Source organism: Populus alba, chromosome 9 (genome assembly GCF_005239225.2).
Source record: "Populus alba chromosome 9, ASM523922v2, whole genome shotgun sequence".
In the NCBI taxonomy this organism is placed as follows: domain Eukaryota; kingdom Viridiplantae; phylum Streptophyta; class Magnoliopsida; order Malpighiales; family Salicaceae; genus Populus; species Populus alba.
The window spans coordinates 2,385,548-2,404,773 of NC_133292.1; the positions used below are offsets into that span (position 1 = coordinate 2,385,548).

Here is a 19,226-nt window from a genome sequence, read left to right on the forward strand (position 1 = left end):
ACTTTGCTCATCTTGCTGTCTGCATATTGTGAATGGCCTGTGCTCAGTCATTTTTTACGTTTGCATGAATTGGCTGCTTGGAAAAGGACTGTTTTTTATTTCATTAGGCATCAGGTGTCTTTGAATTTGTGTCTGATTCTGCAGTTTGGTCATGCATCCTTTGTGGCTCTTTTCATCATTGCCATGTTCTTCAAAACAGGAGCTTCTCTGTTTTCTCTTTTCTTTTTGGTTTTGGCAGACTGTCTTCCTTTCATCAAGCCCTAGCGCATATGGTTTAATTTTCTTTTCTTTATCCGTCTTCGTGCGCCCATGTCAAATGCATCTGTCTCACACCACATTCTGGGTTCTGTGCTTTTGTTTGTTTGGCAGTTGTGCATGGTGATCAGTTTTGCAAAAAATCAGCATTGCGGACAATTGTTTTTCTGCATACAAAATCTTATGCCTTAGCTAAGCTTTGGGGACTTCTTTTGTCGGTTTTTTAAAATATTTGCACAGATGTTTTTTCATTACATGCCGCAATATAGAGTGGCATATCATTTTTGTAATTATATATGTTTGTGTGGTGAGTAAGGTGGCTGTTATGTATACAAATATTGCTCAGAAAATATTGGTGGTTCGGCATTGGATCTAGACCATTACAGTATGTTAGTCATTTCTTTTTTGTTTTTAAGTACGTAAGCCTTCAACTACCCCAAGAAATCACCAGTCTGTGTAAATATAAGGAGTGAAACTCATCCTTGAAATATTGCTGTTAGAGAGGTGCTGATCATGTGAGCTGCATACCATTTGTTGGATCCAGATAAGAGCACAGAACATCTAGATACACCTGGAATGATAGTCAACATCTGGAGGAGAATGGCAAAGAAGCCACAAAAGGAAGGGAATAGACAGAGAGAAGGAGTCAGAAATATGTAACCAGAGGCTGCACACAAGAGAATGTTGTTGCATATGGTGAAGAATTTATGCGTTGAGTGGTGGGATTCAATCACTGGACAAGATTTGTGATCGTTAATGAGACCCATTTGACAAAACTTATGATTTGCTGTGCTTTGAACATTGAAATACAATTTTTTTTTTTGTTGAGGTTGTGACTGATTTGTTAAAAGGAAAGTGGGATGCCCAGTATATATATATATGGAAGGGCTAAAAACTGGTGTAGCAGAGGAGTGACCGTTCAAAAGCTAAAAAATCAAAATCTTAGCGAGTATAGATGTTTAGTGCTTACTGCTTAACTCCTTGGTTTTGGAACTGCTCTACTAAGTTTGCTTCTTGAAACTTCATCACAGATGCGATTCATGAAACTGTAGGAGCACAAAGTATATAAGAATAATGGATTCATGGAACTGTTGGAGCACAAAGTATATAAGAATAATGAAAACAACAGTATGGCCAGTCATTATGCAAACAACAAAAAGAAGCAATCGTTGCTCATTCGCTATTCTTTCACACTGCTTTTGAAACAAATTACATGCGCATTCATTACAGGCAGCAAAAAAAAACTAGCTTTGCTCATAAGTATTAATTTTCAAGACACATATGATTCATTATATTCAATATTAATTTATATATCTTTCTTAGCATCACAATTGAAGCTTGGATTATATTATATTAATTAAGACATATTTTTAGATATAGGCGTTGGCTTTTCCATGGTGCTTGAGGGGGAATTTTTTTTTTTTAAAATATCCTTTTCCATCTGATGTAAAAGAGAAATTCAAAGTATTCAATGGTGTGTACAAATAGACACTTTTCTGCATAACTGCCATATATGTGTTGATGATGTGGGTGACATTTCATAAAATGATATGGGATTTATACTTTTGTGATGGGGTTAGGTTAATTATTATTATTTGTTTAGAACATGAGCTTGCAATAGATTTCGCATACATAATGATCATGTCATGAAAGCAGATCACAAATCCTTAAGTTTTTTAGCAGTATTTACATATGTTAAACTATGGATTATAGTATAGTTTTGAAAATAAAAAAATTCTTGCCCTATGTTTTAATTTTAAAAAATTTTGTTTTTAAAAAATTACAGAGATTATAACCCTTAGTCTTTGCAATTCATACGATTTTGTTTTGATTTTATTACTTTCCTTTGTGTTTTTTCTTTAGCACTTGCCAGGATTGTGATAGATTGTAGAAATTATTCCTCTTATTCTTTGCAGTTTAAACGATTTTGTTCTGGTTTTCTTACCTTTTTTCCTTTGTGTTTCTTGGAGCACTTACCGGAGTTGTGATACTAATTTCGTTTGCCTGATTATGTTGCCTCATCTCTTATTTTTATTTTTTTTTGTTCTTTCATGCCTAATTCTCCAAATCTTATGCCCCATGTCTGTTTATTTTTATGCTTGCATATATTAATTAAAATTTAACTTTGTTTTTCAGGTCTTTTGAAGAGACTCCTTTTATTTATCATCAGTATTTTCTCAGGTTTTTTTTTTTTGCCTCTCTCTTATTTACTTTATCCATTTCTATTCCCTTGCATGCTTAATCATAGTTATGGTATTTCTATATTTAGCAACACATAATGTCTTTTTTTAATTGCTTGATTTTTAATTGTTATATCTTCATCCTTTCCTGAACCAACGAGTTGTGTTTTTAGCCAAGCCCACCCTATCATCATTTCTTATGATATATCATAAATTTCAGTTTAATATCATTTCTTCACCTTGCAAACCAGTTCATCTTTAGCCAATACTTTATTTCATCATGTTTTTTTTTTATCCCTGTGTTTACATGGTTTCTTTAGAAAGTGCATGTCATTAGGATTTTCTTTATCCCCGTGTTTTCCTTCACTTGGCCATGATCCTGTGCTAATCATGGTTTTTTTTTTTCCTTTCATTTGCCTTGGTGTTTTATTTGCATGGTTTATTTAGAGCAACAACATGGCAAGTCCTCACGGACATGTTCAACCGGATGAGTATGTGCCATCTTCTCTATACTCACAATTTCTTTTCAATAACTATGAAACCCCTGTTGATAGAATCTTGCTATCCGATAACGCAAGCTCTTCAAATACACCATCTGCTCCACAACATACTCAAGGGGTTGGCACTTTGGTTTGTTCACGCCAGCACATAGATATACAAACCGCCTTCTCCTTATCAAGGAACATAGTGCAAACTGAAAGTAATGAAATTAATGCAGCAAGTCTATCCAATCCTCCACAATCTACCGCCCTTGCTTCACTTCACTGTGATGATATAGTTTCAAATCATGAATCTGAAGGATTCTCTGAGGAAACCCTTAATCATCAATCTACTATAGGCCAGGCATCATATCAGAAAAAAAAAGGCGTATGTAATTCAATCATGTACCTTTTGTAGCTATTTTCCTTTTATTTATGAATGCCTTTTTTATACCATTCATTCAAGTCTCTTAGCTTTATTTTTTACAGGTTATTTAATTGAATACATTGATTTTGGGGATAAAACATACAAGTGTAGCCATTGCAACGCTCTTTTTTGGTTGCAAGAACGCTTAGCCCGTTCAGCCAAAACAAACCCATACTTTACACTTTGTTGTAATAATGGGAAGGTGGTGCTTCCTGCTCCACAAGAAACACCTAATTATCTTGATAACCTTCTTAACCCAAACAATGGTTCATCGTCCAAAAAGTTTCGGCGTGAAATTCGTGCTTATAACTCAATGTTCGCTTTCACGTCCATGGGCGCTGTGGTGGATCATTCTGTTAATTCTCGGCCTGGATCTTATGTTTTTAAGGTCAATGGATATTGCCACCATCTTATGGGTTCTCTTCTTCCCATGGATAATAAAGACCCCAAGTTTGCACAACTTTATATTTTCGATACAGATAATGAGGTTTCTAACCGGCTGCAACCATTCTGCAATGAAAATTTTCAATCAATGTTGGATAGTCAAATTGTTGTTGGTCTAATCAATATGCTTGATTCATCTAATCAATTGGTTCGTTTGTTCCGTCATGCTAGACAAAGGTTTGGGGATGTCGAGGTTCCAGAATTCAAGCTTCGGTTAATTGGTAAAAGAGATGATGACTCAAGGCAATACGATGATCCTTCTTTAAATGACATTGGTGGTTTAGTGGTTGGAGACATTGGTCATTGTCGATCTGATCGAGACATAATTATTGAAAGTTTATCTGGGACACTTCAGAGGATCTCAAAGCTTCATCCAAAATTTATGTCCCTTCATTATCCACTTCTTTTTCCATATGGTGAAGATGGTTTTCACAATGATATTCCATTAGCTCATCAACAGCAGCAACCACCTAAAAGAAGGCAAAAGGTTTCAATGAGAGCCTATTATGCTTATTTCATTCATGAAAGAGAAAAACAAGAAAGCACTCTCATAAAAGGTGGACGATTGTACCAGCAATTTTTAGTGGATGCATTTGTTAATGTTGAGGAAGAACGTTTGGATTTTATACGTGCAAACCAAGAAAATCTTAGAAGTGAGCATTACAAAGGAATACATGATGCTATCACTAGAGGTGATATTGATGGATCAACTACAGGGAAAATTATACTTCCATCATCTTTAACAGGAAGCCCTCGGTATATGGTTAATAATTACCAAGATGCTATGGCCATATGTAGATGTTATGGAAATCCTGATCTTTTTATCACATTTACCTGCAATGTTAATTGGCCTGAAATTCGCCGAGAAATTAAAAAAACAAGAAGCTATCAGCCTGAGGACAAACCTGACATCATATCAAGGGTGTTTCATTCCAAGCTAATTGATATGATGTCATTCATCAAATCCGGAAAACCTTTCGGGCGGACAATTGCTGGTATTTCTATTTTATTTCTTAAATTTCAAGTTTCTATTTTTATCCTTCTACAAACATCTGTTTTTACTTCTTTACGTGCCTTTTCTCTTTTTAGATGTTTGCGCTGTAGAGTTTCAGAAAAGAGGTTTGCCGCATACTCATTTGTTAGTTTGGCTAGCTCCAGAATTCAAATTTCATTCACCTGAGGATGTTGACTCTATTATTTCAGCTGAAATACCTGATAGGCATCAAGATCCTATTTGCTATGATATAGTTTCAAAATTTATGATGCATGGTCCATGCGGCGCTGCAAATCCAAAGGCTCAATGTATGGAAAAAAATAAATGTTCCAAACAGTTTCCAAAAAAAAACAAAGATGCAACCATCTTCGGTGAGAATGGCTTTGTTTACTATAAACGACGCATGCAGCTTATGAGTCACATTGTAAAAAATGGCATTTCCCTATCAAATTGTCATGTTGTCCCGTACAACAAAGAGCTTTTACTTCGATACAATGCACACATTAATGTTGAAATTTGTTCTCAATCTCTGCTTATCAAGTATCTTTTTAAGTATGTTAGCAAAGGAGCTGATCGATGCAGAATGGTTATGAAAAAAGATACTGATGATGAAATACAAGCTTATCTAAACTGTAGGTTCATTTGTCCATATGAAGCAGTATGGCGGTTATTCCAGTTCCCAATCCATTCAAGGAACCCAGCTGTTGAAAGACTTCAAGTCCATCTGCCATTGCAACACCATGTGTTTTTTTCAGGTAATCAATCCTTATCATCAGTTCTTAGAAGACCTGGCATTCATAAGACAATGCTCACAGAGTGGTTTGAGCGCAACAGAGTTGATGTCGATGCACGAGATCTATTTTACTCACAGTTTCCAAGCAAGTATGTTTGGGATGCTAAACAAAAAGAATGGATTATTAGATCACGTGGATTTTCCCTTGGTCGCATTGTGTATGTCCATCCTGCAGCTGGGGAATTGTATTTTCTCAGAATGTTACTTAATCATGTTAGAGGAGCTAAGAGCTTTGAAGACTTGCGGCAAATCTCTGGTACAATGTTTCCGACTTTTCAACTTGCATGCAAGGCTTTGGGACTGTTAGGAGATGATAAAGAATGGTCAGATGCATTTAGTGAGGCTATTCCAACAGCTTCTTCTCCGCAGCTAAGGCAACTTTTTGTTAATATTATTATGTTTTGCGAGGTTGCTGATCCAAATAGTCTTCTCGATCACTTTTGGCACTCTATGCATGATGATATTGAATATCATTTGAGATCTTCTTTTTCAATGTTGAACGTTCGTTTATCTAATGACGAACTTAAGAACTATGTGCTATATGAACTTGAACAACTTTTCAATGCTTCCGGGACATCATTAGAAGATCATAAACTTCCAATGCCAAATGGTCGATTGATGGATGAAGTCAGGAACAAACTTTTAAGGGAAGAGCTTGACTATGATCTTGCTGAGCTTAGAAATAACCATTCATTGGCTATGCCACTTCTTAATCCATCTCAAAGAAACATTTATGATTCTGTTATTACATCTATACTACAAAAAAGACAAGCACTCATATTTGTTCATGGTCATGGTGGAACAAGAAAGACTTTTTTATGGCATACAATTATTAATCGGGTTAGATCTGAAGGTTTAATTGTTCTTGCTGTTGCCTCATCTGGAATAGCTTCTCTTCTGTTACCTGGAGGGCGAACAGCCCATTCTAGATTTAAAATTCCATTAGAAGTTAATGAGAGTTCAACATGCGAGATTAAACACAACACTCACCTTTCACGACTACTCGAGATGACATCACTCATTGTTTGGGATGAGGCTCCAATGAATAATAGATACTGTTTCGAAGCTTTGGACAGGTCACTACGAGATATTCTTAAACTTAACAATCCATTTGGTGGCAAGTCTGTCTTATTAGGTGGAGATTTCCGACAAATTCTTCCTGTTATACCTGGAGGGACAAAAGAAGAAATAATTAATGCTTCTTTTACTACCTCATTGCTTTGGTCTGCATTCACATTCCTCACTTTGAATGAAAATATGCGACTATCAGCTAATGGTTTAAACCCAAGTCAAAAGGATGAACTTAGACAGTTTGCAGAGTGGATCCTTTTAGTTGGTGATGGACAGATATGTGATTTGGCTGTTTCGGATGATCATGATGCATCATTTATCAAAATCCCATCTGAGCTTCAAGTTCAAGTCACTGATTCTCCAATTGCAGCTATTGTCTCTGCCATATATCCTGACATTGAACAGGCTCATCTTGATCCATTCTATTTTAAAGACAGAGCAATTGTTACACCGAAGAACCTAACTGTTTCTGAGATTAACAATTTTATCCTTGATATTATACCTGGTCAGAAATACAACTTTCTTAGTTGTGATTCTATCCAAACAACTTCTGGTGATATTGACAACATTGATTTATTGTACCCAATTGAATTTATCAACCAGCTTGACTTTAACGGTGTGCCCCAACACAATATTTCTTTAAAAATTGGCACACCAATTATGTTGCTTCGAAACCTTAGTCCATCTGCTGGTTTGTGTAATGGAACAAGGCTTATTGTTACACAACTTGCCGAACGAATTATTGAAGCCCAGATTATTACCGGTTCTAACATTGGAGATCGAGTATTTATTCCACGAATTGTCTTTCCAATTAATGATAAAAAATGCCCCTTCACAATCAAACGGAGACAATTTCCTATTAGGCCTTGCTATGCTATGACTATTAATAAAAGCCAAGGACAATCACTTAAGATTGTTGGTGTCTTCTTGAAAGAACAAGTTTTCAGTCATGGCCAATTATATGTTGCTTTATCAAGAGTTACATCAAAGAATGGACTTAGAATCATCTCCTTCGATCATGAAGGAAATCCATCATGTTATGCGAGAAACATTGTTTACAAAGATGTCATTCAATTATTACCAAAAGGTAATATTTGTATTCATTGTTATATCTTTTGTACGTTCAAATTTTCTAATCACAAACTTGAACATCTATGAGTCTTCTTGCAACATTAAAAAAAATCATGTTTAGTTCCATTTTAACTATAATATATTTAAGTTTTTGCTTCTTTTGTTTTTTGCTGCATGCAAACAATAATTTCTCATGCTCCTCTATTTTTCATAAAGTTTTTCCATGCTTTTTTCAGGGTAGTCTCTCACTTCGTCTGCTATTTCTTTTTCTGCTTTGAATCAACGCCTTTCCTCCCTGCCTTTGCTGTTTCATGTAAGTAATTTTTTGCTTCACAACCCTTAGTCCATGCAATGCACATTTGATACATTTTGTCAATATCGCTACCTACAAACAACAATCCAATCTTTTTTAGATTTCCAGATCACAAATCTTATTTTGACAATCCAATCTATTTATTTCTCATGTTATAAGATTTGTTGTTCATACTACATAGAAACATCTCGATCCCTTGATTAACTATATTTGACAAGAATTTTAACTTATGAAATAAATATTTAGAAACTATGCATATGGTGTTTGTGATGGCTGCGCTATCTTTCAATTCTCCACTAAAAATTAAAACATCATCAACAAAACATGATAGCCATGATGGACCTATAGATTAGTAGCCGTAGACTTCATAAACTTTCTCTAAAAGTCACTTGAAAGAACGGTGGCATAAATATAAAATTAAAATCACAAATCTATTAAATCCACCATCTTCTTCCTTTAGTAAAAACTACCTCCTTTAAACCTAGAAAGCCACTTGATAAAATCATATGAACAAAAAGTGAAATAATATCAACACCGTCTCATTAGTGATGGTCATCTTTTACTTACCTTAGCATTTAGCTTTCATTAATGATGTTCCATTATGGAATTCCATTTTATCTCTTTTCTCTAATGTCCTTGCAAAATTTGAAATCAAAGAATACGTCAATAAAAAATTAGTTTCATGATTTTAATGTCCATTTAAACTCTTCTTTCCCTATTCACAGTCTTTATGTTCCCAAAAAAATTGAATAAGTGAACGTTTTTTCTCTTTTTTTCATGTAATAAAAGCCCACACAAAATGTTGAAAAAATTAGTCTAAAAGACCACTTAATCAATGAGGGTTATTTCTTTCTGTTTTCATATAAAACCATATTTCTATCAACACAATTCTTTCTATTTAATGTATAAGAATGTCTTAGATACTTTGAGAAATTATAGTGTCATTTTTTCTTTCTCTGTAATTACCTTTTCTTTTCCTTCTATAAAATTTATAAACTTGGAATGAATAATAAATTATCTCACATCTCATCACCTTTAAAATTATTAAAAACACATCAAAATAGACAATACACTTAAAGATCTTCAAGTTTCATTTAGAAAAGATCAAACCAGCCACTCATTTTAATAATGCATTGAATACCTTCAGGTTCCATTTAAATAAAGTGAAGCCACGCAGTCTTCTTAATACTGCATTAAATAAATACGACATTCCCATCATTATACACACATGCTTGCCTTTCCGTTTTGATTATTTGCTGTTTTGTTTACATAAAGAGCGTATTGTTCGTTCTTCCCCGTGCAAATATATTCATAATTAGTTATCATTAAATCCTCAACTCTCCATCTTGCTGTTGTTATAATTTGTTTATCACTCATCTCCAATCTCATTCTTTATAAAGCAAGATCCCACATTGTTTTTTAAAAATAAATTTAAATTCAATAACGTCATATTGTATATATATAATCATAGTGGTTTTTGCCAGCTAATTTTTGCAAAACAAAACTCCATGGGTTTTCTGCATATTCCTTTCTTTATAACATGAGTTCTTCCCCGTAAATACTGTGTGTTCTCAACACAATTCATTAAATAACTTTTTACCCTTCATCACACCGTAACTTCTCTGCTTTTCTTTATTCAACAGCTGCTGTAAACTTATTTTTCACTGTTATGTTATACAATTTCGCTTCTCTGTTACTCCACTTTTCCTTATAACTCTTAGCATTTTTTCCTAAAATCTTGACATTCTAATTATCATATTTGTGTTCGATATTTTTTATTTATAAAAATGATAATTACTTAAAGCATTCAGCATGGAAATCTTGCTCCATGAGAATTTTCACAGTAACATCCTGCAATTACCACATATATTCAAAATTTTGTGCAATTAATTGAATCAGAATATTAGTTTAAAATAGACCTCAAGAAAATTTAAATATCAGTAAAAAATTATCATATGCGTCCTTCTATGTTCAAATGCAAGAATGACAATAATGCAACAAGAGACAACCACAAATAAAAAAAAAATTGCAACAAGATAAAGGACAAGCTTTTCTTCACAATATAAATTGCAAAAATACTAACTGATAAAAAATACATCATACGTAAGTTGATTCCAGTCCCAGCAAAAACTTGAGAGCTGCAATATTGCTACAACATAACATCATAGCTGCACTTCATACAACTATCTGATTAGGTGAGTGAATCTTATAGTCCTTTGGAAACTATGTTCAGATATAAAGCAAGTAAATAATAAACACAGCAATAGTAAAAACAGGGATAACAGAGGAATCAAACTATGAATGATTGAATTCTTCAATTTTCTCTATCACTACACACAACTAGATGGCTGCAAAAAAAAAACTCTCAGCACAGTAACTTACATTTAATTAACATGTCATCAACAAAATGTGGATCGTAAGTCAGCACAAAACTAAAGAAAAAACCTGCTTCCAATCTTCGATCCTCTTATCAGCTAACCTCGAATTCCTCCAATTAATTATTCATTCACAATAAACAAAACAAAAACCAGTGCAAATCATTGTTCATTTTTTATTAATTAGATTATTGAACACTTGAAATACCAAAATCCTAACCACAAATCAAACCTCCTATTGCTCCAAAAAGACAATTGAGGAACACCCTGAAAGTTAACTTTCCAGAGTATTCCTAACATTACAAGCTTCTTCTAGATTATCCTGAATGGATCATCTATCCTTAAGGACAAAAATTCCTTCCCAGCATTGGAACTCTTTCTTCGCTTTGCCAAGGAAGTTAGAACTATAGAGGGTAGCAGGAAATTAAGAGAATGGGTTTGATTAAGGAAGAATTGTGTGTTCCCGTTAATGTCTGCGAATGGAGGAAGAAAGTCGTCTGATGTTTTTTTTCTGTCAACAAATGTAATGCCTGGAAAGGTTGTCACTTGGAGGTGCCGAAAGAGTACCTGTTGCATGTTTAGATTTCTCCCATACCCAGACAGCTAATTTTTTCTATGCTATAATTTCTATTGTGTTAGATGAGATTTAAGTAATAATTTTATCTACAACTCTAAAATATCTCAACAAATTTATTTATATTTCTATACATCATGCATATAAAGTTATTTAAATCAACTTAATTTCAGATTGATTAAGCTCATAATTCGACTGCAAATATAAAATTTTAACCAAGCTTTTCTCCAATATTTTAACATCTCTGTACGAGAAATGCTATCACTATTTATAATGCGTGGCTATACAAATCATTTCAGAACACAATATAAAACATCTATTAAACTAATTCTTGATTTTTGTTGTTCCTAACCATTAATTTGTTTCATATACTAATTTCAGCTCTGCCATACATGTATAGAAATAATCAATTGCAATACACATGTATTAATAATCTGACTAACATTTCATGCAAATAAATAAGATTTAAGATTTTATGATGACACTTTTCTGCCATATTATATTTATATTTTCAGATTTAAATTCAATTTGGATTTACTGTTGTCTTTATATTTTAATCTCATGTTTAATTATTGACTCATTTGTTCAATTTTTACTTGCTTTTGTTTTTGTGCAGAGTAATGGCTATTCATTTGCACAACATTAAAAAATATGTTTTCTACCCTTTAATCCGAGCTCGAGTATGTCGTGTTTGGATTCCAAAACAAAATGGACAAGCAACAAACTTCAATTGTCTATTTGTTGATCGTGAGGTATGGAACATATCTACTAATATGACTTTATTATTATTTTGTTCAAATTCTTGCCTCTACATGCATTCTTTTCTTTTTCATCCGTAACTTTTAAGAGCAATCAAAGTATTAAATTGTTGTATAATAGAAATATAATCAATCCCTGACCATCCTTATATTCAAATACTTATATAATCTACTACCAAGTTTGCTCCATTTATTTATCGCCGCACAAATACTTTTATTATTTCTATAGTCTTTCCAAACTTAATAAACTAACCATACCTATGTACAAATGCTAAGAATAATTCATTGATTAACAATAATAGTTTGAAATTCTTATGGAACTACAATTATGCAGCTAAGCCATTCAACTAGATTTACAGATAGAACATAGTGCAATACGAAAAACATCTTAAGTTTTTTCTAATATTATATGAAACAATGATTTTATAAATCAGACCTCAAAACTAGACACTATAATTTTAGCATGCTCAGGTTTACTTTTTCTCCTCATCCATCATTCTGCATATTTTAACCTTACCGTTATCCATCAACACAAATTATTTGCCTTATTTTGATGAACAAGGGTGGTGCAATACAAGGATCAGCCAAATCTAGAGATGTTGCACATTTTTCTTCAATCATTACTGAAGGTGAATATTATGAAGTCAAAAACTTCTACACTTTTGAAAATCGATACATGAATGCTGTTGTTGGTCATGAAGCTGTTATTGATCTTAAGTCTGACACCAAGGTCAATCGCCTCAATTCTCTCCCACTTTCGATTCCACGATATTACTTTAATTTCACAGATTTTGCACATGTCCTTAACAAAGAAAAAGGATCAAGACTTCTCACAGGTATTCTTCATTCTTAACCTTATGTACCCAACTATATAATATGTAGTTTTTTTATTACACTAACACAATTATTCAATTATTTATATAGATGTTCTTGGTAGGCTGAAAGGAATACAACCAATTGAAAAAATTTTAGTTTGGGGCCAAACACTTGAAGATAAAAGAGAGTTCATCATTGAAAATATACGGTTAGTAATAAATTAAAATTATTTATTATATTGAATTCCTTCTAGCATTAGTGTAATATACTTTTATTTTATTTAGAGGCGAGGAGCTTCGTATTACTTTATGGGGTGACATTGCTCGAAGCTTTGACGACGCTTCTTTGACAGAACAGGATTCTCCAATTATCGTTGCTTTTGCTGGTTTTCGTGTCTCTGAATTTAGAGGTATTCTTGCTTCTATAATCAAGGCTGCCATCATTCAATTTTATTAACTTTTCAGTTCATATTTCATAACCTCTTACCATTAAATATACACCAATAAATATGTATTTATTATTTTTTTTTTGTAGGATCTGCAAATCTAATTGGCACTGCGGCTTCACTTTGGTATTTTAACCCGAACATACCAGAGTTATTAGCATACAAACATTAGTAAATTTCTATATTCTTCGAACCTTTTACATTTGTTAAAATCCAATTTACATATTGATGTTTAAATTAATTCTAAACACCTTTTTCTTTATCTTTACGTAGCTATGCTCAAATGCCTGTTGACTTGCACCAGTTGCCTCCATCATCAGGAGCTGTTCTGTCATTACAAGCTCAAATAAATGAAAATAGAAGGATAATAAGAGAGATCCTCTGTATGGACCCATTCGAACACAAGGTATCTATTATGTTATTTTGAAATATTACTTATTGCAAACAAAACAGGACTGTTCAATTATTTCTACAAGAAAATTTGCTTATGAATGACTTAGTGCCATCTTGCATATGCAAAGTAGCTGGTTGCCGCATATTGTTGATTTATTGCTTAACAAAAAAGCAGGAAAAACTTCTTCTCAGGACTCTACTGCAAGGACAAGCTTTCATCGTTATTGTTCTGGCAGCCCGTTTCTATTCATTCAATTTCCAAATATTACAACTAAATCCTATTGTTATAATTACACTACTATTAACAATCAGCAAGACTGCATCACCTTCATTTTTATCAAAAAAAATTGTATGACTTTCTACTTTAAATGACACCTGCAGAATGAAAGATTTACATGCAAAGCTTTCATAGTTGACTATGATCTCTTCAAGGGATGGTGGTGTCAAAGCTGTCCAGATTGCAACAAGCCACTCTCTGGACTCCCTAATAATTTGCGATGCATGGAGCATGACTATCCAACCTCTGCACCAACCCCATGGTTCAACTGATATGCATATCAAAACATACTTGCGTTTTCAGCTGAAACATATATTAACCCATGCTTTTATTGCGTTATTAACCGAAGCTCTTTTTCATATCTTTTAGGTTCAGAATTAATTGCATCGTCAGCGATGGTCAAGATGTCACCAACTTTCTTCTCTCTGGCAAGACAACTGAATATTTTTTCAATGCTTCAGCTCATCATTTGGTGTTCGACAAAAAATTCACTGACCCATTTATTGTTCCACCTCAAATGATTGAGAAATTAAACAAAACAAAAATATTTCAGCTTCGATTTGGAGCATACAAATCTCTTCTCAGCAGATGTGAAATATATATTTGCAACATCTTCGATGACATTCCAGCTGAAGCATCTGTCAGCCCAGCTAGCCCCATTAAAAATGTTGGCACAACAGCCTCAATAACCTCTGCTGCTGGAACTTCCGTGACTTTCATCCCTCCTACATCGAACCCTGCGGATCCCTTGAATGTAGATCAATCCCAAATTCACACTCCAGCTTCACAGCAGCACACCTCTCCACAAATAGACACATTCCATCACAGCTACCATCGCCAGTCAAAAAGAGCACTAACCTTCAATGATGCTGAGCCACACGACAGGTTTGTTTTGCTTCCCTGCACATAACAAATAATTCATGTATTATACCAGCAATTTATCATCCTGCACGCTGGCGCTTCAGTCATCATAAATCTTGATTTCTTATTTCCCAGTGCAAAGATAACACACCGGCCGAATCCAATATCTCATTTCCATCATATGCATTCCTTTAACAATTTTTCCTTAACTGATCTACAGCTTTATAAATAGTCTTCCCTTTCATTCTTAATATATTATTTTGATATCACAATGGTCACAGAGTGATGTTTTAGTGCCTGCCAAACTAATATGCATTCCCTAATATAATATTCATCCCGCTGAATCCTTTTAAGCTATATCATTATTTTTATTCTTACCTTTTTGGTTTCAAGATATTGATCTGCCACACACCACTATCTAATAATTCATCTACATTCATTTCCAGTGGCTTTATTTTCCCTCCTGATACGAGATTTAAGTTTCATGTCCAGTGGCTTTATTTCCAATGATTTTTTCGTTAACTTTGATGGATTATGACTTCTCAGCTTTATACTGCACGATTTATTTTTCCCAGTAGCAATATATTTTTGCGTATTAATTAAATATCAAATAATTTGTATTTAAATTGTATTTTGTACTTTTATTATTAGACAGTGAGAAATTAATAGAATATTGAACAACTTTTTTTTTTTGTTCCTTGATGATTAATTTTTCGTTTACAACACGTGTAACTATCCATGATCATACCATACATGTGCTGGATATTCTTTTACAGTTTTTGCCACAACTCATTTCCTTTAACAGCATTCAACTTGATTCTTGCTGGCACTGCTATATCCAACACTTTTTATTTTATTAAGCACTTTTTTGTTCTAGAATTATTGGATGACGAATATTTTTAATTAAACATGTTACTACTTAACCACAATATTCATTATCTTTTAATCAATTTAGAACCTGCTTGCACAATAAGAAAGTTCTTTATTTTCCCTCTTGATATGAGATTTACGTTTCATCAATTTATAATTGATAAGAAGGTTATGGCAAATTGCCAGCAGCAGCAATAAAGAAACCTCAATAAATTGTTTACACTTCTTCTGCTAATAAATAAATTGTTTTCCCTTTCATTTATACTGTTTGCACTTGCCATTCCTTACGCACTTCCTTTCAATATATCATTCAGCACCCAACTTCCCCAACCAAGACACTTGAAAGATTCTGCAGATTCATCAAAAGAACAACTCTGCAAAGATGATGACAATCCTGCACCACAACTTTCAAAAAAGCAGCACCTCTCCATTTCATCACCTGAAAAGGTAAGCATCTACTTCTAATTACTTTGCTTTCTTTATGAACTCACATGCTCGGCAACAATCACATATTTATTTCTCATTTCTGATTTATCTTTAAAAACATTTAATATTTATTGCTTTACATAATTTATAACTTACAATTACACTTATTTTCTGCAATAGGAAAACGATTAACGTTCAGTTAATCAATGCTTTCTTATCCAACATCGCAACCTGATTGGGCATCTTCATCTTCTGCGTTCTTAATGCAACTTCCCGCTCATTGCCGTCCAATTCTCTATCTATATGTATAGAACCTAAAGTATTTACCTCTGGATGCTTTTGTTACACTTGAATTTAACGATCTCCGCTTAACTTTTGCAACTTACTTTATGAATATGCTGTCTATTCCTATATAACATGTGCAGGAAAAAAAAGTACAAATTTTTAACTCCACTAATAGAGGAACTGCCCCGATGCTCACAACTGAGCTCCTGACAGACTCATCTGAACAAATCGTATTTAACAAACCAAGTCCAGCCAATATTCCATTCGGGTGTCTCTTATCTTTCACCAGCATCAATATACCTGCCAAAACACTCAAACTTGACACATTTTCCGATCCTCAATCCTTCCTTTCTATCAACATTTCGATCAATTTCGTACAATTAATCTTGGTCTCAATCGAACCCTCATTCAACACATCCACGATTAAAGAAATCTTTGCAGGCTACCTCAAATTTGCCTTGGATGGCAAATCAAGATCCAAATTCACAAGAATACCAATGGCCTCAGACCCAACAGCATGAGTTGTAAAAGGACCCAACAAAGAAGTCACGATTCTGGTGGACCAATTATTAACTAAAAAACTCTAAAACGCGTGGTATTTTCACTGTAGTACTCGCTGTAGTTTTTTTTTTTTTTTTTTCGGAGCAGTTTTATTTTTTTTTACTTTTGTGTTTTTTTTTCTGTGACATGTTTTTTTTTCTGTTTTTTTTCTTTTTGCTTTTGTTTTTTTTTTTCTGGAGCATTTTGTTTCCTGCTTTTGTTTCTTTTTCATTCTTTTTACATGTTTGTTTTTTCTTTTTTTTTACGCAAAATTCACTTCTTCTTTTTTAAATTTTTTTTCAAAATTATCTTTACTAATTTTTTTTTAAGTATTGAGCTGGTTGAAAATTTAATTTTTTTCTTTTTTTCTTTAAAATATTGTGAATTGCTATAATGTACTCATACATTGTTTTTTTTTGTGATTTATTTATTTATTTTTAAATGGTCTTTGTAAATTTTAATTTTTTTATATTGAGTTGATTGAGAATTTTAGCTTTGTGATTTTTTTTTATAAAAAAAAAACAATGTAGATTGCTACAGTGTTTCCCCTACATAATTTTTGTTTTGCTGGAGTGTTTTCCCACATATTTTTTTTAAAAAATTATCTTTATCTAATTTATTTTTTCAATATTAGCTTTTCCTATATGTTTTTTTTTTTTTTTTTTCTTTATATTTTTTACCACAATTATCGTTTTTTACATTTTTTTTTTCAGAATTATTTTTGTAGATTTTACTTTTTTTTCTATTAAACTGGTTGAAATTTTAGTTTTTTTTTTTCTTCTTTAAAACACTGTAGCTTTCCTCGCATGTTTATTTTCTCGCTTTTGTTTCCTTTTTTTTTACATTTTTTTCCCATTTCTTTTACCCAAATTTACTTCTCTTTTTATTTTTTTTTAAATAGTCTTTCTAAGTTTTTTTTTTATATTAAGCTGGTTGAAAATTTAACTTTTTAGCTTTTTATATATATAATAAAAAAAAAGCACTGTGAATTGCTACATCGTTTTTCCTCACATAGTTTTTGTTTGGCTGCAATGTTTCCTCCACATGTTTTTTTTAAAATATTATCTTTATCAAATTTATTTTTTCAACATCGAATTCATTGAGAATTTAACTTTAACTTTAACTTTCCCCACGTTTTTTGTTTTTGTTTTTTTAATTTTTTCCCAAAATTATCTTTCTTCTTTATATTTTCTTTATTTTTTCATAATTATTTTTATTTATTTTATTTATTTTGCTATTCAACTGATTAATAATAACTTTACAGACAAACCCAAAATTTTAAAAATTATTATTTTTTGTAATATTTTTTATACAAAAAAATGACCCGCGGCATCGCGCGGGTTAAATGGCTAGTTATAGAAGAATAGGGAAAAGGAATCCTCTAATACTGAGCATCATCTGATACTTTGGATTTATGGTGTTTTTCAGGGCAGTGGCAAGCTTTGATGAGATTACATTTGGTTTTCCAGGTCATGCTTAAAATTCCCATTTTCAAATTCTAAAGTACAGTTATATTGTTCTTAGAGCTAATTAAGTATCTACTGATAAAAACATATTTAATTTTATTAAACATGGATAAGCACGATGGATGTGAGTTTTATATGCTTCTATTATGTTGTATTGTTTTTAAAAAATTGAATTTGTAATAGTCCCTGATTGTTACAAAAGTTTTTGCCTTGGCAATAAGTTTTGAAAATTCTCAACTCATGATGCAATAATTTTCATTTATAGAAAGCTTATATCTTCATTAATTTTAAAATTTATAGGATTATTCGAGATACATATAAGCTATTTTTTTTAGATATTTATATGCCACCATTTGATTTTTCATTGACCTTTCTCGTCACGATAACAAATTTGGAATTTATAATTTTTATTTATTTAAGGTTTATATATTTATTAATTTTAAAAATTTATAAGGTTATTTAAAATATACACAAGCTGCTTTTTTGAATACTCATGTGCCACTATTTGATTTTTCATTAACCTTTGTAGTCATGATAACAAATTGGACTCCTTTCGATAGAAGAATTTATCGGAATACGAGAGGAAGCCTTGTTGAAGAAAATAAGAATGGTTTAGCGTATAATTCAATGGGATCAATATATTTTGTATAAATATTAACATGCAATTCAATGAGTAGAATAATAAAATTGCATAATTATTATGAGCATAAACCACGCTACATTCAATCATTTGCAGTAATGAAGTAAGCACTAAAAATTTAAAAATAATAAAACTAATTTTGAACCCTAAATAAATATTTACATAATTTTTTTTTTAAATACAAGTGTTATTATCATATTTTTCAAACTAAAATAAGGAAAATGACAGGTTATGGGATTCTTTGTAACTCTTATAATTTAGCAGTGTGACATTTTTATCTAAAATATTTTATGCTTATTTTGTGCAAATAATACAAGGAAAAATACAAGTGTTATTGTCAAATTTCATTTATTATTATCTGTCTTTTAAACTGTTATTGTTTTATTATTTAAGAGTTTCTACTTCATGTGTTTTTATGTTTTTCAACTAAAAGAAGAAAAATAACAAGTTATGGAGTTTCTGTCACCCTTATA

The 19,226-nt window shown here is 32.3% G+C and overlaps 1 protein-coding gene across 1 annotated transcript; it reads left to right on the forward strand.

Annotated features, from left to right (window-relative positions):
* The first annotated feature begins 2,891 nt into the window (after positions 1 to 2,891).
* On the forward strand, positions 2,892 to 18,093 carry LOC118053800 (uncharacterized). The gene is made up of 12 exons (XM_035065174.2): positions 2,892 to 3,306; positions 3,404 to 4,780; positions 4,875 to 5,087; positions 5,439 to 7,730; positions 12,364 to 12,570; positions 12,837 to 12,959; positions 13,085 to 13,121; positions 13,269 to 13,401; positions 13,770 to 13,927; positions 14,035 to 14,550; positions 15,711 to 15,843; positions 18,076 to 18,093. Exons 1-12 carry the CDS (start codon positions 2,892 to 2,894, stop codon positions 18,091 to 18,093), a joined length of 5,622 nt encoding a protein of 1,873 aa, XP_034921065.2.
* Positions 18,094 to 19,226: the final 1,133 nt, after the last annotated feature.

Bases quoted from the DNA above. Each gene is read 5' to 3' on its own strand.
- LOC118053800 (XM_035065174.2), top strand. From the start codon at position 2,892: ATGGCAAGTCCTCACGGACATGTTCAACCGGATGAGTATGTGCCATCT. The intron at 7,731-12,363 runs GTAATATTTGTA...TCATTACTGAAG, and splicing joins CATTCAATTATTACCAAAAG to GTGAATATTATGAAGTCAAA. The intron at 14,551-15,710 runs GTTTGTTTTGCT...TATATCATTCAG, and splicing joins GATGCTGAGCCACACGACAG to CACCCAACTTCCCCAACCAA.